Here is a 24,170-nt window from a genome sequence, read left to right as displayed (position 1 = left end):
AATGGAGAGGCCTGGATAGGGTAGATACTGAGAGAATCTTTCAGAGGGTGTCAAATACTTGAGGACATAGGTTTAAAGCTAGAAGGGAAAGTTTAAAAAAGATGAGTAAAAGTGCTTTTACAAAACGAAAGGTGGTAGGTGCCTGGAAATGCACTGCCAGGGAAGGTAGCAGAAGCAGGTACAATAGCAACATTTAAAGACGCATTTAGCTAACATATGAACAAGAAAAAGGATATGGACCATGAGCAGTCAGATGGGATTAGTTTAGGAAGGCATCACCGGTCGCGCAGACAGTAGGTCAAAGGGCTATACTGTTCCATGTTCTACAAAACCTGGTAGAAATCCTTTGGTCCTGAATAACTGTCAGTTCGGCAAAATGAAGGCCTCAGTGGATTTTATACATTTTGTGATAGCTTTTAGAATAGTGGAGCATGACGATGTGGTGGTGCTGGAGGAAGAAATTGCCTTCTCCATGCAACCCTGCACAAAGGAAATTCCTCATTGGGATACCACTGCAGGCCGGATACCATTTGAATGGTATCCTAATTCTGGAAATAACTGTCTATTTTGCTGAAAGTGACCTACCTCAAACAGATCTCCTTCCGCAAAAATAAACTCAGCATTGACGAATTCAATTTGCAGCCAAAATTCCTTAACCCTGGAAGCATTCTGGTAACTCTCCTCTACATCCTCTCAAGGACTTTCACATTCGACTCAAACCATGGTGACCAGAGTCAGATGCACCATTAATTGTGGCCTACCTGGAGTGTTATAAAGATTCAGCATAACTTCTCTGCTTTTGTACTCAATACCTTTGTAAAGCTCCAGATCTCCCCATGCTTTGCCCATTACAATGTGGCATGATTCCTGCCCTCTTTAAAGATTGTACACCTCAGGCCTTGCCCCTGCACACACCAAATATGTAGGAGTTGATTATCGCCCTATTCCCTTATCCTAATGACTCAGTTCTCTTGTATTAAATCCCAGCTAGAACTTGCCTGCTCATTCTGTTACATATTCTGTTGCAGATTGCCAATAACTACACCTTTTGCAGGTTCAACAACTGCAGCAGTTAAGTATTCGTCCTTTCAAGCATGAATTTTACAAACTTTAAAGAGAATTTTGGTGCATTCTGAAAAGCAATGTCAAATAACCTATTAGAGAAGGAATGGCAAAGACAAATGCTGCTCCATACCTGGATCAGTGAGTACCTCTTTAGCAGCTGCTATGTCAATGAATTTTTTTTCTGCTTGTTTCTTTTCAGTTTCTTCCTGGAAATTATCAGGATGCCACTGCATTGCCAGCTTTCTGTATGCTTTAATAATCTCACGCTTTTTGGCACTTCTGAAAATGGCAAAGTACACAGAAACCATGCTCATTGTTTGGACGTTCTTTGTTTAACATCTACATGAATAAATGTTGACTAGGTCTGAGCTATGTGAAAGAGTTGAGGTTATGTTGTTCCACATTTCAGCCTATTATAAAAGTAAAAGTTGGAACAGTTCAGAATACATGCTTAGAAAGTATATTCCTGGATTTAAAATACTAAACATGAATTCTCTTATAAGCATCATAATTTAATACACAGCACAATCAGTAAATAAACAAACCCATGTATACAGTAATAATGGTATAGGCTATAGATGGGTGATTGAATGACTTATTATTTGCAACTTGTAGGTTAAGCATAGAGGTTTTCAATTACTTTACTCCAGATTCAGGATCTTTAGATATTGCAACATTTAGCAAAGATTTTGGTAAATACCTTTTCACTCCTAATATCTTGTAGTAATCTTTCTTCTGTGACTGTTTTAGAAGTTTCTGTGCTCTTTCCAGTCCTTCCCTTATTTCTTGATCATGGTCACTGTGGTCTCTTGCAACTTCGTAGTCTTTGATTGCTGTACAATTTAGACAACAAAATTTACTCCTTGCATGCTGAACTTCACGTCTCTTATTAGTAAGAGAGTGGCTTAAAGCAAGCTGTAGGTTTTACGGTTGGATAAAAACAAATTCCAGTTTTATAAGTGGGTAAATATCAGTGAACAAAAGCAAGTTAAAAAGGAAAAAGTAGTCTTCATCACTGCTTGATTTACTTCAAAAAGGTACAATGGATAGACAAGTTGGAGAAAGAAAATGCCAGAATTCAAAACATTATAATCCATTATTTGCAATGTTAATAAGCAAGTGAGGATCGGGTATCCAAAATCACGAGTGGTCTGGATAGAGTGAAAAAACGAGAAGCTCTTTCTATAGTTGGGACTATTGCAAAGCAGAACGCACAGATCTCAGGTATTTTGTAAAAGAAAAGTTCTTTCATGCCGTGAATGGTTAGGTTCTGGAATGTACTGTTAAGAGTATGCTGGATGCAAGTTCTAATAAGCTTTCAAAAGAGAAGTAGATCATTATTTTAAAAAAAAGGTAGAAAAGTTGCAGTCACAGGGAAATATGGGGAATAGCATAAAGAAAGCTACTTCTTCACAGGGCCAGCACAAGTGTGATGGTCCAAAAGGCTGCCTCCTATTTTCTTAGCCATTCTTGATTCCATGTGCCAAAGACTGACACCAGCATCCTTTCTATCTGCACATGAAGGGCATTAAAGTAAAACGATTGGGTGATGAAAAATTCATAAGGTCACATTCTTCACTGGCAGAAAGAATGCAAAAGCAGCATGTTATCTAAAATGGTGAGAGACTGCACGGGGTGTGGGGTGGTGGCATACATGGCCTTGTGGCTTTCCAGGGAAATGGAATACAAAAAGGTGGGCAAGTTATGTAGGCTACTGGTGAGACAGTATCTGAAATACTATGTGCTGTAATGGTCACTTTAAAAGGGAGGCTGTAAATGCATTGGAGCTAGTTCAGAAAAGGTTTAACCAGACTAATTTCTGTAATGTTTGGATGCAAGAGAGATAGTCTAATGAGGAAACGTTTGGGGAGACTCTGTATGCGAGTTGAGAGGTGTAAGTTGAGGCTTAATTAAAAATATACATAAAGATTTGGAGGGATTTTTACAGGGCATTTGGGGGAAAAATAAAAGGATGTTTCCTCATCCAGGATCTAGAGGGTTACTACTTATCAAGAGTTGCCTACTTATTTCAAAAAGGGTAAGTGAAATTTTCTGTGAAGGTCCTGAAACTTTGCTTCCATCACCTTTCCAGGAAGGGAGTTTTTAAGGCTGGGGTAAATATATTATTGTTAAGCAAGGGAGCTAAGATCATCAGGGATGCAGGAATGTAGGGTCACAATCAGATCAGCCAGCAGAGCAAGCTCAAAGGGCTGATAGGCCTACTTCTATTGGTACTTTTGTGTATTTGCTGATTGGCATTTTTGCTGATGTCTAAAGAAGTGACCAATTCATGAGAAGTGGGTTCTGATAAAAGTGCTGCATGTCATGTAGTTCTTCAGACTGAAATCAACCTATGATAACATCGGTGACTGCTGCCAAGCCATTAACCACCCAAAACCACTGTGGTACAAGCTAGCCCATAAAATAATCAGCATTCGTCCGCATCACCAGCTGTTGTCTTCAAACTTGTGAACACCAATGTTAAAGACCTTCACTCATGTGTAGAATACTCGTGTGGTTGTTTTTCACCACTGTGGACATGATAAGCTAGAGGGCCTTTTCCTGTGCTGCAGATCTTTATAATGCTCCTCAGTGGTTCAATAGGAAGTTGTAGTGGCACTTTACAAACAAGTACTCAGCTAAAGTGTGGATGGAGCAAGTATGGAGTCTCAGCCTCAGCACTCACGTTGTATGGAACAGAAGAAAGGAAGGGAATAAATGCAGATATTTGACTGTCCCCACAATCAGTTAAGGCAGAATTAAAATAAACTGCAATTAGCCTAGCAGAGTTTACCATGTCCACACTCATTCCAGGAAAAATGAGTAGCAAAGTATTTGAGTTCAACACAAAAATACTGAAACACTTACAAAACAAAGTGCTGGAAATACTCAGCAAGGTCAGTGTGGGGAGAGAAACGAGCGACATTCTGGCAAAAGATTATACAGCCAAAATATTAACTGTTCCTCTATCACACCACAGTATTGGAAATTGGGATCCCACCTAAACCTGCATTCAATTAGCATTCCATATTTGGCATTGCCTGTGTAGAACAAGACCTCATTTACATCTGTCATATCAATAATCAGTCTTCTAAAAATGTAAACAAATGCCCACTGCATTAAAAACACACAGGAAAGCAAGAACTATCAAGGTCATGTCAAAAAATTTATTAGGTGCCGCCTTATCTAATATTTTCAACAGTTTGTGTGAATAAAGACTTTGTTCTTAGAAGAAAAACAAAAATCAACAAAAAAAAGGGAGGTGGGCAAGGAACCGTATTCTGGTTTTGTGAGGAGCTGAACCATGGGCAACAGCCGAGAGGATTTAGACAGCGATTGAAATAGCATAGACAGCCAGTCCCAAACTGGGGTCTACTTGTAAGGGGAGGATGGGCAAGATGATCCTGGCTCGAGACTTGGGCATTCCCCTACATCAATCCAAGGCAAGAACAAAAAAAAACTGTGTATAGTCAAAAGACCACCAAATAAAAAAAAAAAAGAGTTAGGTGTGTGCTGGGCTAAGCCATTGTTTTTATTAGTCAATACAAGGCGGCACGGTGGCTCAGTGATTAGCACTGCTGCCTCACAGCACAAGGGACCTGGGTTCAATTCCCACCTCAGGTGACTGTCTGTGTGGAGTCTGTACATTCTTTCCATGTCCGCAAGGATTTCCTCTGGGTGCTCTGGTTTCCTCCCACAATCCAAAGATGTGCAGGTAAGGTGAATTGGCCATGATAACAATTGCTCAGTGTTAGCTGCATTAGTTCAGGGGTGAATATAGGATAGGAGAATGGGTCAGGATGGGTTACTGTTCAGAGGGTCAGTGTGGACTTGTTGGGCCAAAGGGACTGTTTCTATACTGTAGGGAATCTAATCTAAATCAAAATTCAAAGCATCAGGTGTGCTGCTCCTACTCAAATTTTACAGAAAGGATTTGGTATCAATGAAGCATTCTCAGCTGTTCAATGCCAATGTACCATATCTAAACTGGCATCTTTCAATAAACTCAAATTGCTATAAATCAATACAATGTAACTGATTACAGACCCCAAAAATAACAAAACACGGATGATACAAGTATTTCCGGCATTGACCAATAAAAACAATGGCTTAGCCCAGCACAAACTAACATCTGTAGGTATAGACAAAAATATTCAGAAGGGAAAAGCTTGGTAATGTCATTATGATAATATGGACAGGACCTGACTACTTGTGCATAAAAGTGCAAAAGAGAGACAGGCAAAGTTAAAAAATTATGGATTTTACAAAAGGAAGACTTAAGTACAAACCAAATCTGGTTGATCAAAGTATTGCATCAAGAAAATAATGCAAAAGGGAAAGACAGAAAAGGATTCACTGCATCCAAATTCACATGTGAGATTCCTCTGCTTATTGGCAAGCTGTCAATTTAATAAGTAAGCTTTGTATGTTTAGCTGTAGAGTCTAAACTGACCATCCAAATAATCATTTATAAAACCTGAGAATAGGACCATATTGTTATACCAACTGTAAAGATCACAGGAGCAAATTTACAAATGTGTAGAAGTGCACAGGTTTGCCCAACGGTTTCACAACTGGTTCAAAAAAAAAAAGGAATGAATAAGATTTTAGATTTGAACACAATAGACAACATAAAAACAGAACTAGTACCTTCTTCATATCGTTCCTCTAAAATATAAGCTTCTGCTCGGTCTTTCAATGCATTTATATTGCTGGCATCCTGCTGCAATACTTCTGTGCAAGTTTTGATGGCTTCTTTTCCTTGTTGGTTCTAAACAAAAGATAATGATGATAATAAGAAAAATCAACTTAAATGGATACTAATCTTCATGATTTACTCCCTAATTTATCCCTGAAGAAAAACAAATAACTTCGGCATAATTGCACCCAGATACACATTTCCCACATTTGCAGATACCTGAAGTGAATAATGAATTTACATTGCATATTCAAACAAAAAAAAGGGAACTGTAATCCACCACAGTAGGATGTCATTACATTCAAAACAAAAACCTCAGATAACTGAAATTCTTACCTTTGATAAACAATGACAAATTCTTTCCTTTGCATGCAAGGTATACTGCAGAACTTTTGGCTCGGTTTTCATAGCAGTTTCATATTTACTGACAGCATCAGAGTATCTATAGCAGGAAATAAAGAGTGTACACAGAATTAGAAGCAATATTTTCTGTATTCCTTGTGGTAAGCAGAGGAATTTACTCACTGTGATTGATAGATTGTCACCAGAAGCTCTGCTAGATAATGTCGCTAAAAGTTTAGTTTGCAAATAACCCCTTTCAAGTTGAAGGATCAAAGAAGGTGCAAGAGGATGATGCAGATTCCAGAGACATTAGAGCAGTTTACCCAGGAGGTGAGACCTGCACAGGTTGGATGGGTTACATCTGAAGAGGAGTGGGACCATCTCGTTCATAGGAAGGATTTCTATGTTATTGGGATGAATGTATCCTTTTTTGTTGGGGGGAAAATGGGGGAGTTTCTGATAAGTACTTCAGAAGGGAGACAACCCGAAATGGTATTAGAGTACAATATGTCTGGTAGGCAGAGGAAATACTGGCCAGATAAGAAAAAACAAAAAGTGCTCAGTCTAGCAAATCTAAATTGAAGACATCTTCATGCAATAAGCTCAAGGGTAAGGGAATATCATCTGTAGGAGCCATTTCCTTGGCCATGTCTGCCCTCCCGGATAAGTATCCATTTTGCAGAGAAATAGTATTGGGCAGGGGCCTCCCACACAGTTTAGTTTATTCTCTCACCATGACGTAATACTGAAGTGTAGCGGATTGGTTCAAAAACAAAAAGCCTCCACCTACCTGCTCACTGTTTTCCCACAGTGATGTATTGTTAGATGTATGTCGCTTAACTGCTCACATGGTGCCTAGCTTGTCAATTAGCTTCTCTCTCTACAATATACTGCCAATATTTGTTGTTCATTTAATTGGGGAAATCTGTTCTTAATTTGGTGTGGATCACTACAAATAGCATGCTACGGTGATAACAGTTAATCATGTCCACTTGTGGAACACGTAGCATTACTTAGTTCTGACCCAGAAGGCGGACCTCCGATTCAGTATCATCGCATAATCATCCTGAAGCCTTTGAATTAACGATCAGTACCTGTCTTTTTGCTATATAATCCTGTAATTTTTGCTGCATATCGGAGATTTACCAAGCCACTATGTGAACAGAGGGTCTCCCCCGATGTATTGTGTAATAAACTGGTTAATGCTCAAGGTCTGCCTCAGAGACTTTCTTCAAAATCATCACATAGCTATGTCCGAGACTTAGTGTTACAAAGCGGAGGTTGTCACCCCTCTGATAATTAAAACCAAAACACCCGAAGAGATCGCCTCGCCATCTGATAAAAAAGTGAAACTTTTACCACCAATTTGTTATAAAAGTGGTTAAATGAAATGGAATCCTTTCACCCACTCTACAATTAACAAATAACAATTTATTTATCTAACACCACAGTGAACAATTAACAAAATTACTAACATACAGAATAAATTTCTAACGGCTACCTATTACCTTAGGAAACTAAATTCAAGTTGGTATACTGTTTCAATAATAGGTCCTACTTATATAAATCCAACTAATAAGAATATATTACACACACATTAAAACTTAGTCTCTCAAATGTCACACACAATATATCCTCCTGAACTTTCTGTATCTTCTTCCTTCGCTTTTTTCTAAAATGCCTTCTCAGGTGGTTTCTGATGTGAACAATATTTGCTAAAGATGCCTTTATAGGTAGGCATTACTTTTCACAGCACGTAGATTTCTTGACAGCATCATGTATTTAGTTCTCAGATGGCAGGTTTATTCTGTTCAGATAGAAGCAGGCTCTCATTTTCAAGTGTCTGCATCTTTTATACCCGTGATTACCTTTTAATTTCTTTACAACTGGTTTGGTTCGAGTTTGTCAACACTATCAGATTTGAATTTAATTGATCCTTTGTATCCAAGTGCCTTTCTAAATTAATTGGCTGAATTTAAACTGTCGTCTGAATAAAAATGCTGCTTTGGTCTGGTAACTCAACCTTTTCATACAACATTTCTATAAGTGCACCTGCAGTAACTGCTGTTCAGATATCCATTTTAACTCTAAGCATAAAAAGCACTTCCCTTAAGAAACAACATGATGCTTCCCTGCCCCCCCCCCCCCCCACCCCAAACACGTGCAGGTTTGGTGGACTAGCCACGTTAAGTTGCCCTGCACTTTATAAAGGACCTCCAGGATTGATGGCTTAGGCAAGGTAAATATGAGGTTAGAGGGCAAAGGTGGGTAGGATACTCTTTGCAGGGTTGGTTGAACAGCCTCTTTCTGCACTGTAGGGACTATAATTACATCCAAGAGAGCATTTGTTTGGTCAGTATGTGAAAAGCCCAAGGAGGCAGTTCTGAAGTTAATATTTGGAAAGATCGAGCAGGAGAAAGATGCAGGAGCATTTTGGAGACAATGAACGTAATGGAGTTAGATTCAAGTTAGCAATGGAAAAAAAGATCAGGATATACGGAGAATAAAAAAAGAGTTTAAAGTGGCAGAGAAGCTAATTTTACAAAAGGTAAATTTGGCCCACGTAGACCAGGAACAGCTACTTGCTGACAAAAACTTTGTTTTTGGGCAGTGGGGGGTATTTGAGGAATGGGAGTGTACAGGACAAGTATGATCCTGTTAAGGCAACTAGTGGAACCAAGATTTCAGAATTGTCAGTGTCAAAAGAACATGGCCTTAAGCTTCTACTTCTCGTGTAATATTTATGACAGATACCAAAGGCTCAATAGAGTAGAATGCCCAGGGCAGTGTAAAAGGTGCGAGAAAGGTGGATATAAAACTTAAATGAATGAGACATAATTGGCAACAAAAACAGGAAGTTGTTTTTTGAATTTCAAGAGACTCTCAAGCACCGAAGCAGACTTGACAGAAATGTTGGCAAGTGAACAAGATGGCGTGCTGAAGTGGCAAGTAATTGGAATTTTGGGGTCAGAATGGGGACTTTTTGGAACACTAATAGTCTGCATTTTCTCTCCCAGTGTAGAGGAGACCACATGGTCAGTAACAACCTCACCATTTAATAACCAAGAGTAATTTAAACATTTCTTACTTTTCTTGTTTTATCAGTTCTTCTGCAGTTGCCAACTGCTTGTTGAGTTTCTTCACTTGCTTATAATGGGCAAAACAGAGCTTGTGATCTGGGTCCAATTTCAGGCACTCCCGAATTTCACTACACAAAACAACAATGTTACCGCAAAAGCTGGCAAAAGGTTTCAGTGAATCAAATATTAGTTCCAGGAGGGAACAGGAAAAGAAAACAAAGAATTGTGACCAGTGGGAATAGTTGGGCTGAGGTACAAACAAATATGGCACCTACTTTTATGTTAACCTCTTGCACTCTGAACTGAAAGACAACAAATATTGGAATGGCTTAAATCAAGCCAAACTAATATTCATGAACAGCACATATTCCTCATAATTGCTTTGTATTTACTATAAATATTATTGCAGAGTCATTATTTTGTTCAAAATGGTTAAGGTCCTGCAGACAGAACGTAGGCAGGATTATAATAACTGTCTAGAAATTTAATATTCCATAATATTTTTTCCACTCAGAGGCTTCGTGACAGTTTATTTTCAGAAAACATTTGTCAATAACAGAGAGAGAGATTTTACTTTGTTTTCTTTCTAGAAAGCTTCCATTTTAAGTAATTCTCTTTTCACGTTGTTTAGCCAATGCAGGCACCATTCATGTTTAGTACTGCCGTGTCACATTAGATCCTGTGACCCTATAGCAGATCCAATCAGCACAATTTTCTGCTGATGCTACTCCCTGACCCTTTTAGGAAGTGGATTGCAGATCACAACTTGCAAAACACAAACATCATTCATCATCTCTCCCAACCCCACTCGGAGGAATATTTTAAAAAAAAAGGCTCATAAGAATGGCAATCCTCTTCTTTCAAGAGCCAATGAGGAAATTGGCTCCATATTTTGTGGAAAGAAGAATGAGTAGGATCTCAGACATTCAAGTTCAAGTTCATGAAAGGGGCTAAACATTGAAAACAACAAGGATGTACTTACCCTGGCTAGGAAATCTAGAACAAGGAAAAATAGCATCTCAGAACAAGGTCCATTACTTAGGACTGAGGTGGACTCATGAATCTTTAGAACTTTCTATCCTAGAAGGCTGTTGGCGCAGTCACTGACTACATTAGAGGGCAAGACAGATTTTTATTCTCTCAAGGAGCAGGCAAAGGCTTCATCTGCAGGAAGAGCACCCAACTCCAGCTCCTTGGAAACTGTGCTGTGAAACTGGAGCTGGAATAATCTTGGATCATTTGGGAGGGGGGAGGGCATTACTGAGAGGAGTTACAGGGAGGTAGTCACACCTCACAACAAGAAAAAGGCAGATGGGTTACAGTCAGGACACAAAGAGAGCTGGCAGAGAGTGCAGGGATGTTAGTGGGTTTTGAGAAGATTTATAGCTCAGGTTGAGGTTCTGGATGTCAGTTTGCCCGCTGAGCTGGAAGGTTCATTTTCAGACATTTTGTCACCATACTAGGTAACATCCAGTGAGCCTCCAGACAAAGCACTGTTGATGTTTCCTGCTTTCTATTTATATGTTTGGGTTTCTTTGGGTTGATTAGGTCATTAATTGTGGTGATGTCATTTCCTATGGTGATGTCATTTCCTGTTCTTTTTCTCAGGGGGTGGTAAATGGGGTCCAAGTCAATGTGTTTGTTAATAGCGTTCCAGTTCGAATGCCTTGCTTCTAGGAATTCTCGTGCATGACCTCTGTCAACAAACATAGGGGGTGGTAAATGGGGACCAAGTCAATGTTTGTTGACAGAGGTCGCGCACGAGAATTCCTAGAAGCAAGGCATTCGAACTGGAACGCTATTAACAAACACATTGACTTGGATCCCATTTACCACCCCCTGAGAAAAAGAACAGGAAATGACATCACCATCCCAAAGAAACCCAAACATATAAATAGAAAGCAGGTTCGTCTGGAGGCTCATTGAAGATGTTACCTAGCATGGCGACGAAACGTCTGAAAATGAACCTTCCAGCTCAGCGAGCAAACCTACATCCAGTGCAGGGATCCATTGTGGCTGTTCCCTTCAATAACAAGTACACTCTTTTGGATACTGTTAGGGGGAGCGACCTACATGGGGAAACCATGGGGTACAGATCTTTGGCACGGATTCTGTCCCTCTTGCTCAGAAGGGAAAGGGAGAGAGGAGCACAGCATTAGTCATTGGGGACTCCATAGTTAGGGGGACAGATAGGAGGTTCTGTAAGTCTCTCTCGGTCCCACAATTGGCATTGCCTCCCAGGTGCTAGGGTCCATGACGTTTAAGATTGTGTTTTCGGGATCTTGGAGGGGGAAGAGGGAGCAGAAAGGATGTATCTATGGATGTAGTATGAACTAAGGTTAGAAACAGGAAAGGAGAGGTCATCCTGTTGGGAGATTTCTATAGACCTCCAAATAGTTCCAGAGATGAGGAGGAAAGGAAACCACGGATGATTCTCAATATGAGCAGGAGTAACAGTAGTTGTTATGGGGGCCTTTAACTTTCCAAATATTGACTGAAAATACTATAGTTTTGAGTACCTCAGATGGGTCCGTTTTTGACCAATGTGTGCAGGAGGGTTTCCTGACACAGTATGTAGTAGACAGGCCAACAAGGGGCAAGGCCACATTGGATTTAGTACTGGGTAATGAACCTGGCCAGGTGTTAGCTTTGGAGGTAGGAGAGCACTTTGGTGATAGTGACCACAATTCAGTTATGTTTACTTTACTAATGGAAAGGGATATACCATGGAGCAAGAACTACACCTGGGGGAAAAAGGCAATTATGATGTGATTAAGTAAGATTTAGGATGCATCGGATGGGGAAGGAAACTGCAGGGAATGGGCACAATTGAAATGCGGCGCTTATTCAAGGAACAGCTACTGTGTATCCTTGATAAGTATTACCTGTCAGGCAGAAAGGAAGTTGTCAAGGGAGGGAGCACTTAAATATGGAAAAGTGTGACGTGATTCACTTTGGAAGGAGTAACAGGAATAAAAAAAGAGTAATGGGCTAATGGTAAGATTTGTGGCAGTGTGGATGAACAGAGAGATCTTGGTGTCCATGTACGTAGATCCCTGAAAGTTGCCACCCAGGTTGATACGGTTGTTAAGAAGTGTGTTAGCTTTTATTGGTAGAGGGACTGAATTTCAGAGCCAAAAGGGCATGTTGCAGCTGTACAAAACTCTGGTGTGGCCACAGTTCTAGTCACTGCAACTATGGAAAGGATGTGGAAGTTTTGGAAAGGGTGCAGAGGCGATTTATTAGGATACGGTCTGGAGGAAAGGCTGAGGAATTTGAGGCTGTTTTTGTTAGGGAGAAGAAGGTTGACAGGCAACTTAGTTGAGACATACAAGATGATCAGCGAGTTAGATAGGATGGACAGCGAGAGCCTTTTTCCTCAGATGGTGATGACTAGCACAAGAGGACATAGCTTTAAATTGAGGTGTGATAGATGTAGGTCAAAATGTCAGACAATTTCTTAACTCAGTAGCAGGGGCGTGGAACATTAGTAGACTCGCCAACTTTAAGTGCATTTAAATGATCATTACATAAACATATGGATGAAAATGAGATAGTAAACGTTAAATGGGCTTTAGATTGGTTCCACAGGTCAGTGCAACATCAAGGGCCAAAAGGGCGCTGTAATGTTTTATGTTCTAAAATCAGGTTAAAGCCCAAGATCAGCCATGATCATAATAAAAAGGCAGAGTGGGTTCCATGGATTGATCAGTCTATTCCTGCTTCTCATGTTTCTTCCAGCAATGAATACAAGAATGCTTATCTACTAAATTGCAACAATTTCCTGTTTGATACTTCAAAAGGCAACAACGAAATTTTAGATTTCTCCTGGATAGTAATTAATCCACAAGTTATTTTACATTAAACTCCTTCAAAAAAGAAATTTACAAATAGCTCACAAGCTAGGTGACCAAAAACACGGAAGTGAATAATCCTCACAAAGACTACGATTTGTAGTTCAAAAATCATAGAAGATCAAAGTTTAAAACAAAAGTGATAGGATACTTGCCTAAGAGACATTTCATGATCTCCAAGCTGGTAATAGATTATACTGACTTTGTAGAATGCTTCAGTGTTGTCATGTTTAAGTTTTGATGCTGCTTTCAAGTCACTTATTGCTTTTCCACTTTCATCAATTTGTATGTAGCATTCTGCCCGAAGTTCTCGCAACTCAGAATCCCAAATACACGTCTGTTGAAGAAGGCACACACAAACCTTTAGTGCTAAATTGTTTAACATGCTTTGCAAAACTTGAGAACAACTTGCATTTACTGTAGAGATCATTGTAGAAATTGATTTTTGACACCTCAGATCATTCAAAAAAAAAACAACTGTGCGCGCAGCGGTGTTGGGAGCGGACAGGTCAACTTGTACATCAAACTGCAATAAAAATTGGTGTATGGGATCTGCTCATCTTCGGCATGTTTTGAACTCCTGCATATCTCCACAACATAGTTCTATTAGCTTTTGATCCCTTGCACCAATTGATGTACAAGTTGGCAAAACAATTTTTGACGCCCACAAAGAAGTAAGTTGCACTACTGATGCAAATGTAGCATGTTGTGGCTGAAAACAGCAGTACGCTGAGCATATGCAAATACATGATTCTTGAGGTAAAAAGATCTTTTATACTGAGTCAATCTGTATGCTGTGATCTATGGTATACAGTATCTTGAAAAATAGGAACAATTAAAAAATGAGAAACATTTATGTAATGAACACTAGGCCACATGAGACACGATTGGATATTTCTAAATGGTGAAAAGTAAGAAGGGATAAAGGTGATGCAAGAATTATATGAATTCAGAGGAAAGACAAGGACAAGGACAGGAGAACTGGAAGAAATCATGCAAACAGGACAGTGTAGGCCACGAAGAAATGTACACTTTAAAATTTGGGCTAGTCTGGAAACCATCACCAAAAGGACTGTACACACTGCGAGAGTAAGAGCAAACAGGCCCAAGAAGAATGACAGCAAGAAAAACCGCAAACACCATAAGGCCAAAGGAAAATAACTCAGTTGATCTTGTCCACACTTGGTTTGAGGCACATATTCAACTTCTACTTCTTCAGTGCCTTCACACACCAAAAATCTTCATCCCATAAATTGAGCACATCCAAAATTATGGATCTGCTGTCCTAATTTGTATTTATTCACAGTACCCCACCCCAAAACGACATTGTCAAGTCAAGAGCCAACACTGCAATTTTAAATTCTAATCTTGGTTTCAATTATTTCATTGCCTTATCCATAATTAGTTTTATAATCTCTCTAGCCTTACAACTATTCAAAACCAGTTAGCTCCTCCAATCCTAGCCTCTTGCACAACCTAGATTTTAACTGTTCCACTGATAGCAGCCATATTTTCAATCCCCTCCATCTTAGCTTTACAGTTTCTTCCTAGACCTCTCCATTTTTGTCTTCATCTGGAAAACTTGCCACAATATTTGTCCTAAGGTAGCCCCATGTCAAATGTTGTTTCATAACATTCAAGATACTTGGGGAAATTTCATCTATTAAAAAAGGCATTACATAAATACCAGTTAGCATTGACCTTGAGCATAAAGCTGACAGATCGAAGCACATGTCTGTGATGCATCCTATGAGAGGCTTTCCAGATTATAGAGTCATAGAGATGTACAGCATAGAAGACGACCCTTCGGTCCAACTCGTCCATGCAGACCAGATATCCTAACCTAATCCAGTCCCATTTGCCAGCACTTGGCCCAGATCCCTCCAAACCCTTCCTATTCATATATCCATCCAGATGCCTTTTAAATGTTGCAATTGTACTACCCCCCACTACTTCCTTTGGCAGCTCATTCCATACACGTACCACCCTGTGAGTGAAAGGGTTGCCCCGTAGGTCTTTTATGTCTTTCCCCTCCCTCCCTAAACCTATGCCCTCTAGTTCTGGACTCCCCCACCCCAGGGAAAAGACGTTGTCTGTTTATCCTATCATGATTTTATAAACCTTGATAAGGTCAGCCTTCGACACTCCAGGGAAATCCTGATAATGGTGATCATCCCTTCTTATTTCTCAGTTCCACCCAAATGACTTCCCTGGAAGTATTTCCAGGAATATCCTCCCTCAGCACAGCTGTAATGCTTTCCTTTATCAAAAACACCACTCCCCCTCCCTTTCTATCCTTCCTGTAGCATTTGTATCCTGGAACATTAAGCTGCCAGCCCTGTCCATCCCTGAGCCATGTTTCTGAAATTGCTATGATATCCCCAGTCCCATGCTCCTCACCATGCACGGAGTTCATCTACCTTCCCTGTTAGGCTTCTTGGATTGAAACAAATGCAGTTTATCAGTCTACTTTGTTCCTGCCTGCCCTGACTGTTTGACTCACTTTTTCAACTGTACCAGTCTTGGGATTGACTTCTTTCTCAGTATCTCCCTGGGTCCCACCCCCACCCTCCCAACTTCTTACTAGCTTAAATCCTTACACATAACTCTAAGTCCCCCTACCAATACTTTAGTCCCCTTCCAACTCAAGTGCAATTCATCCTTCGCAAAACAGATCCAAAAATGTGAATCCTTCTCCCCTGCACCAGATCCTCAGCCACGTATTAATCTGCTCTATCCTCCAATTCCTACCCTCACTAGCTCGTAGCACCAGGAGTAATCTGGATATTACTACCCTAGTGGACCTCCTTTTTTAGTTCCTGCCTAACTTTTGATATTCTCCCTTCAGAATCTGATCCTTTTCCCTTCCTATGTCACTGGTTCCAATGTGCACAGTGACACCCTGCTGGCTCCTCTCCCCCTTGAGAGCATTCTGCACCCTCTGAGACATCCTTGATCCTGGCACCAGGGGGGGGCGACACACCATTCTGATTTTTCACTGCTGGCCGCAGAAACATCTGTGACCCTGACTAGAGAGTTCCCTAACACAAAAAAAAAATCAATCAAGGAACCCGGTGTACCCCTCATTACATTACAGCCAGCCTTGATACCAGAAACTTGGCACTTCATACTACATTTTCCCTGAAAGTCCATTGCCCCTATATTTTCTAAGAACAGCACACTTGTTTGAAATGGGGATGGCCACAGAAGACTCTTGTACTAACCACCTATCTCTCCTACCTTTCTTGGAGTTAACCCACTTACCTGACTGTATCTGTGGCTTTTCTCCCTTCCTACAACTGTCATCCATTACACCCCCTAGTTTTTGTAAATTCCTCACTGCCTTTAACCGTCGCTCCAACCGATCCATTCGATCAGATAGGATTTGCAACCAACGGCATTTATTAAGATATAATCCTCATTAACCCTTAAAAACTCTCCTGAAACTCCTACATCCCACAGCATAATCGCTCTGCTCAAGGCAACTTTTCTCCTTTCAATCTACAGACCCAGAAAATTGCACTATCTTATTGCTCTACAAAATACTGTTCCAGGCTAACTTAATAGCTATGGCTAATATTTTTGGGATGAAGATAGGAGATACATCAACAGCAGGGACACATACACAGTTCCCTGCTCTTGGGTTATCGCCTATCTTTGTCCTAACCTGTGAAGCCTACCTAGCTGGTCCAAAATTATTTTTTTGGTGGTCTACAGGAAATGGTGTTCATTTAAGCCATTTGGCTCTTTCTTCCCTATCACGCAAAACGTGCAAAGTGTCAAACCAAACATGGCAACTGGCTTCCTGGTGATCCTTATGCAAATTAAAGTGGATCTACAATACATGGCAGGAAAGCAATTTAAAACACACCCAGGTGTAGATTCCCTTCAAAGTGGCATGGGCTGCATCAGGATAAACAAGAGAATAGGACTAGTGACCCCATTTTGAAGTAGTTACAGCAGCTATAAATGTTCTATCTATTCTGTGGAGCCATTTAAATTGCTCCTGACCATGCCAAGTCAGAGGTACAGCTAACTTACACGCCAATAAAACTTCAGGATTAGAAATGCAACAGCTTAAGCTGTAAAGTGAAAAAGATGTCTAGATAAATGCCTTGGTAGATAATGACAGATGTTAAAATTGAGCTGGTAAATTCCAGACATCAGGCAGTAAATTAAAAAAAGGACAGATATATTGATGCAATATTAGTACACAACATCAGCAAGGTGTACTTATACAACAGTTAAGGGGGATTCTTGTAAGGTAAAGGCTATAAAAAAATATTTAAAACGGACTTTTAAGTGTGGACACATTAAACAAATTTATAACATCATCATCAGGAAAGCAAGCAATGCAAATGATTTAAAAAGAATGGAGATGTTGAGAAAGGAAAAAAGGTTCCATGTAATTAGATAGACTACACTGATCCTAAGCTACACAAAGTCATAAGGGTCAAAACGAGAAAACATACACCAAGTTTGAAATTCAGAGTATCCTTAATGAATAAGCAGGTAATGAAAATCAGAAATGCACAATTGTATAGTTGCAAATCTGCATTCTGCACTGTACTCCTTCAAAGTAAGGTTGAAACAGCAGAATAAATTGCATCCCCTTCAAATATAGAACTTTGACTTGTAAAGGAATATAGCTAAAGCTTACCTCAATAAGTATGTCGAGGAATTCAATTGCGTTTGTGTAATCCTGGTTTTGAAATGCAGTTTGAGCCTGCGTAATAATCCGTTGTAATTCATCTGCTTTCGTTAATTGGGCATTTGCTTCATTTTCTTCTTTCTCACTGGGGTTAGATTTTAGCTGACAAACAGAAGGACAGATTCAGGAGTTTAATCCAAAAACAAAAACACCAAGATAATCTGCAAAAATCAGGAGGTGATGGCCTAGTGCTATTCCCAGCGACCCAGATAATGTCTGGGGACCCTGGTTCAAATCCCTTCAAAGCTGATGGTGAAATTTGAATTCAATAAAAATATCTGGAATTAGGTGTCTAATGATGATCATGAATCCATTGTTGAAAAATAAATCCATCCGGATTACTAGTGTCCTTTAGGGAAGGAAACTCACCTTACCTGGTCTGGCCTACTGGTGACCCCAGACCCACAATAATGTGGTTGACTCTTAACTGCCCTCTGGAATGGGCAATAAATGCTGCTTGGTCAGTGATGCCCTCACCTCGTGAAAGATTAAAGAAGGAAAACTCCACTGACTCCTATGTCACTACCCAATTTATACCATCATGAAGTCAGTTACCTGCTCACTACAATTGTTTCCCATACATTCTAGTTCTTGGACAGTCAATTTCTATAAATTCTGAAGAAATGTTCTGCTGCAATCTTTGTGATCTACAGCTCTTCAACTTTTCTTAACCCATATTTATCAGGAATCAGTTCTTAAATCCTAATGAAACAGGAAAGCCAGTTCAGCAATATTTAGGAGTAAATGGAGTTTTTTTGAAAAAGTAACAGAGCATTGATGAGAGCAGAGCAGTAGACAAAATCTATATGAAGGGATGGCACGGTGGCTAGCACTGCTGCTTCAGAGTGCCAGGGACCCAGGTTCGATTCCGGTCTCAGGCAACCGACTGCATGGGTTTCTTCTGGGTGCTCCGGTTTCCTCCCAAAGACTTGCAAGCTAGATGGATTGGCATGCTAAATTGCCCGTAGTGTTAGGTGCATTAGTCAGGGGTAAATGTAGGGGAACGGGTCTTGGTGGGTTGCTCTCCCAAAGTTCGGTGTGAACTTGTTGGGCAAAAGGGCCTGTTTCCACACGATAGGGAATCTAATCTAATTAAGGCTTTCAACAAGTTACTCGTGGGAAACTGGTCAGCAAGGTTAGATCTCATGGAATACAGGGAGAACCAGCCATTTGGATACAGAACTGGCTCAAAGGTTGAAGATTTTCTGCAATAGAGGTCATAGAGTCAGAGATGTACAGCACAGAAAAAGACCTTTCAGTCCAACTCGTCCATGCTGACCAGATATCCCAAACTAATCTGATCCCACTTGCCAACACCCATCCCATATGCCTCCAAACCCTTCCTATTCATATTCCCATCCAGGTGCCTTTTAAATGTTGCAATTGTCTTAGCCTCCATCACTTCCTCTGGCAGCTCATTCCATACATGCACCACTCTCTGCGTGAAAAGGTTGCCCCTTGGGTCTCTTTTTTATCTTTCCCCTCTCACCCTAAACCTATGCCCTCTAGTTCTGGACACCCCCATCCCAGGGAAAAGACCTTGTCTATTTACCCTATCCATACCCCTCATGATTTTATAAACCTCTATAAAGGTCACCCCTCAGCCTCTGACGCTCCAGGGAAAGCAGCCCCAGTCTATTCAGCCTCTTCCTATCCTCAAAATCCTCCAATCAGGCAACATCCATGTAAATCCTTTCTGAACTCTTTCAAGTTTCACAACCTCCTTCAGATAGGAAAGAGACCACAACAGATCAGTAGAGAAGTAAAAGCAAGCATTAAAAGGGATATTTCACAATATAGAAGTAAAATACCTATGAAACAAAGTTCTAAGGCCACCCACCTTGTGTTAACGAAAGAAATTAAGGAAAGCATAAAAAAAAACTAAGGAAAAGCACAAAATTCTACAAAGTCAATGGAATATAAAGATAGGCCAAATAGTCCAATTCTACTCCTATTTAGTTTATTCATATGACCAAAGAAGGCGACCATAATGGATTATCCAATCAGCTTTTTGGCTGAAAATGCTTGCAAATGCTTCAGATTTCTTTTGCACAGATATGCTGCTCTCCACCATCATTGAGAATGTGCATGCTTGGAGGTGCCTCCAGTTATATTGTTATTTGACCACCACAGTTTGGATGAGAAACAATTGCAGAATACAGCTCTAAATTGTTGTAGGTTTGCTTAGCTCTCAACTGCATACTACTTCCATTGTTTGCCTTACAAGTCATCCTGCTTTGCAACTGAATTAAGTTGAAACCTCAGGTTTTAGATATAAGACTATACGACAAATGAGCAGAAATTAGGCCATTCACCTCAGAGTCTGCTCCACCGTTCAATTATAATAAGTTTCTCAACCCTATTCTCCTACTTTCTCCCTGTAAACCTTGACACTCCAGGACCTATCCTGGTCTTAAATACACTCAATGACCTGACCTCCACAATCTTCTGTGGCAATAAATTCCACAGATTCACCACCCTCTGGCTGAAAAAGTTTCTCATTATCTCCATTCTAAAAGTCTTCCTTTTACTCTAAGGCTGTGCCTCCAGCTCCTAGTCTCTCCAACCAACAGAAACATCTTCCCAACATCTACTGTCCAAACCATTCAGTATGTTTCAATTAGAGCCCCCACTTATCCTTCGAAACTCCATCGAGTATAGACCCAGAATCCTCAAACATTCCTCAGACATGAAGCAGTTCATTCATGAACTTTCTCTGAACACGCTCCCGGGCCAGTACATCCTCGCTCAGATATGGAGCCCAAAACGGTGCACAATACCCCAGTAGTGGTCTTATAGAGCCTCAGGAGTACATCCCTGCTTTTATATTCAAGTCCTCTCAAAATAAATGGCATCACTGCATCTGCCTTCTTAACTACTGACTCAACTTGTAAGTTTACCTTGAAAGAATCCTGGACCAGAATTCCTAAGTCTCTTTGCACTTCAGAACAGTCCATGCTTCTATTCTTCCTAACAAAGTGCATGACGTCACATTCTCCCACGCTGTACTGCATCTGCCACTTCTTTGCCCATTTTCCTAACCTGTCCAAATCCTTCTGCAGCCTCCCCAATGCTACTTGTCCCTCTACCCATCTTTGTACTGTCTGCAAACTTAGCCAGAATGCCCTCAGTTCCTTCATCTAGATTGTTAATGTATAAAGTGAAACGTTGCAGCCCCAACATCAAGCCTGGCAGAACACCATCCAGAGAAGGCCCCTTTTATCCCCACTGATTTCTGCCAGATAGCCAAGCTTCTATCCACGCTAACACCTTACCTCTAACACCAAAGGCCCTTACCTTACTCAGTAGCCTCCTGTGCAGCACCCTGCCAAAGGCCTCCTTGAAGTCCAGGTGGCTAACATCCATCCCTCTCCTAGGGTCTAACCTACTCGTTACTACCTCAAAAGAAGAAATCTAGCAAATTTGTCAGATATGACCTCACCTTGATAAAACCATGCTGACTTTGTCCTATTTTACCATACACTTCCAAGTATTCAGAAATCTCATCCTTCCAGGATCTTACCCACAACAGAGTTTAGGCTAAATTGGTTGGTGATTTTCCATCTATTGCCTTACTCCTTTTTAAACAGGGTGTCACGTTAGAGATTTTCCCTCCCTGATTCTAGCGATGCCTGAAAGATCACCACTAACTCCACCACCAGCTCTTCAGCTTAGAACTCTGGGGTTTCATCCATCCGGTCCAAGTGATTTATCCACCTTCAGGCCATACAGTTTTTCCAGCACCTTCTCCTTGATGTCAGCCACCAGACTCAGCTCTGCCTCCTCACTCTTGAATTTTTGGGATATTACTCATGTCTTCCACCATGAAGACTGACGCAAAGTATTATTTAGATTAGATTAGATTACTTACAGTGTGGAAACAGGCCCTTCGGCCCAACAAGTCCACACCGCCCCGCCGAAGCGCAACCCACCCATGGCCCTACATTTACCGCTTGCCTAACACTACGGGCAATTTTAGCAAGTCCAATTCACCCGACCTGCACATCTTTGGACTGTGGGAGGAAACCGGAGCACCTGGAGGAAACCCACGCAGACACGGGGAGGACGTGCAAACTCCACACAGTTAGTCGCCTGAGGTGGGAATCGAACCTGGGTCTCTGGCGCTGTGAGGCAGCAGTGCTAACCACTGTGCCACCGTGCCGCCCATAGTTCCTCAGCCATTTCCTTGTTCCCCGCTACTACCTCTCCAGCTTCATTTTCCATTTTTGCCCTTTATCTATGTAATGAAATTCTATAGTGCTCCCCTTTATTACTGGCTAGCTTACCCTCTTATTTAACCTTCTCCCTCCTTGTTTGTTGCCCTCTGTTAGTCTTTGTAAGCTTCCCAATCCTCTCGTTTCCCCACTGTCCTTCATCACATTATAGGCTTTGTCTTTTGCTTTTATGCTATCCCTGACCTCCCTAGTCAGTCATAGTTGCCTCGTCCTCCCTGTACCATACTTCCTTTTCTTCAGCATAATCTCTGCTGTGTCATGGTTTTAGCCATCCCCCGTCTCATTGTCATTCATTTGTCCAGAGTACTTGAAGTTTGACTGCTAGCTCTTTCCATACACTATCGTATTGGCATCTGTGCTGGAAATTTTAATAACCACTATGTTCTGCACTCTTACCTCCACCTCATTCGGCTTTTTGCATTTGCCCTCTAACTGAGCACCCCCCTCCCTCCCAACAATTTAGTTTAAAGACCCTGTCTACAGCCCTAATTATGCAATTCACAAAGGCTCTGGTCCCAACAAGGTTCAGATGAAGACCATTCCATCAGAACAGCTCTGTTCTTCCCCAGTACTGGTGTCAATGTCCCATGAATTCAAACTCTTTCTCCCACAATCTTTAAACCATGCATTTACCTGCTTTGCCTTACTGAGGGTGTGTCAATTAGCTCGTGGCTCAGATAGTAATCCAGAGATTACCACCTTTTTGGTTCTGCTTTTTAAAATTTATCCCCCAGCAGTTCATACTCCCTTAGCAAATAAAACTAGGGCAGAGGTTTTAGGTCATTGGTATCTACATCGTCCATGGCCACTAGATCTTTATCCTTCCACTCTAAGCTTCTCTACAGCCCAGATGAGATATCCTGAACCAGAGCACCAAGCAGGCAACACAGCCTTTGAGAATCACAATCCTGGTCACAGAAAAAGGTGTTAATGCCTCTAACTACACTATCCCCAATTACAACATTTCCTCTTCTCTCCTCCCACTTGAACGACTCCCTGCATCACTGTGCTCTTGTCAGTCAGCTCCTCCTTCCTGCAGTCCCCATTCCTGCCCACAGGGAGCAAAACTCGAACCTGTTGGACAAGGACAGAGGTTGAGGCTCCTGCAACTCTACCTCCTGGATCCCTCTACCGGTTTCACTCATAGCCACACCCTCCTGTACCTGACTAGTGGCCGAATTTGAGTTAGTCTAAAAGGGGGTGTGACTGTCTCCTGAAACATAGCATCCAGGTAAAATCGCCCCCTCCCTGAGGTGTCACAATGTTTGAAGTTCAGACTCCAGCTTATCGACTCGAGCCAAAGTTCTTCTTCCAGCAAACATTTAGTACAGACATGGCTACTGGGAATCACAATGGGGTCCACCAGCTCCCACATCATGCAGCAATAATACACCATTTGACCCTCCATTTTTATTTTAATTAGTTTTGAATTTGCTTTTTTAAAATCAACTGTTTTTAAATCTCTGCTTATACAAGTCATAACCAATAAATCAAGATTAAATTTAATACAGATTCAAAATTTAGCAGTCCTCTTAATATGAGCCAGCAAGCCACTCAGTGTATCAAACTAGTCAAAGTACTGAAACAAAACTGACCAAACATGGACTTACACACTGGAAATGACCATGGTCAATCCACCTGTTACAGTAGTGTTCATCAAAATGACACTATTAATAGCAGCTACCATCATAGATTGTCTAATGCTATCCCTGGCAAACTCTCCTGCACTCTTCATTGAAGCAGGATTGATCTACTGGCCTGAGAATGAGATCGTAGGATATCTAGCCACAAAGTTACAAATGGAGTGGAGTACAATGCTGCTACGGCTAATGGCCTAAAGGGTGCCACAGTTGCCTCGTTGTGATTAGCTAGATCTATTGTAATCCATCCCATTTAACAAGGTGGGTAATACTAAATAACATGGGAGAGTTTTCACTGTGAACAGGGGCCTCCTTTCCAGAAGGACTGTTGATGATCACTCCCACTAATATGGTCAGAGGGACACATCTGTAACAGAGAGAGATTACACGCATTGGAAATGAACATGGCCAATATTGGGTGGTCAGTCTGGTTTCATCGCTTTAACAAGTTTGACACAATGAGTGGCTTGCTGGTCCATTTTAGAAGGCATTTAAGAGTCAATCATATTGCTATGGGTCTGAAGTCTCATGAGTCAGAACAGGC

General features: G+C 41.0%; 1 protein-coding gene across 4 annotated transcripts in view; it reads right to left on the bottom strand.

Moving 5' to 3' along the window:
* dnajc3a (DnaJ (Hsp40) homolog, subfamily C, member 3a) overlaps window positions 1-24,170 on the bottom strand; it is a 110,931-nt gene that overhangs the window by 11,462 nt on the left and 75,299 nt on the right. For all 4 annotated transcript variants that reach the window (XM_072577881.1, XM_072577879.1, XM_072577880.1 and 1 more), the window contains 7 exons: window positions 17,701-17,853; window positions 13,196-13,377; window positions 9,195-9,314; window positions 6,101-6,206; window positions 5,716-5,836; window positions 1,766-1,898; window positions 1,196-1,344 (listed from right to left, as the gene is read on the bottom strand). In XM_072577881.1, coding sequence (XP_072433982.1) covers window positions 1,196-1,344; window positions 1,766-1,898; window positions 5,716-5,836; window positions 6,101-6,206; window positions 9,195-9,314; window positions 13,196-13,377; window positions 17,701-17,853 — 964 coding nt within the window. The remainder of the gene's footprint in view (window positions 1-1,195; window positions 1,345-1,765; window positions 1,899-5,715; window positions 5,837-6,100; window positions 6,207-9,194; window positions 9,315-13,195; window positions 13,378-17,700; window positions 17,854-24,170) is intronic.

This window comes from Chiloscyllium punctatum, chromosome 9, assembly GCF_047496795.1.
Source record: "Chiloscyllium punctatum isolate Juve2018m chromosome 9, sChiPun1.3, whole genome shotgun sequence".
NCBI classification, from domain to species: domain Eukaryota; kingdom Metazoa; phylum Chordata; class Chondrichthyes; order Orectolobiformes; family Hemiscylliidae; genus Chiloscyllium; species Chiloscyllium punctatum.
Note: the sequence above shows the minus strand (reverse complement) of the source record. Positions and strands in the feature narration are given on the sequence as shown.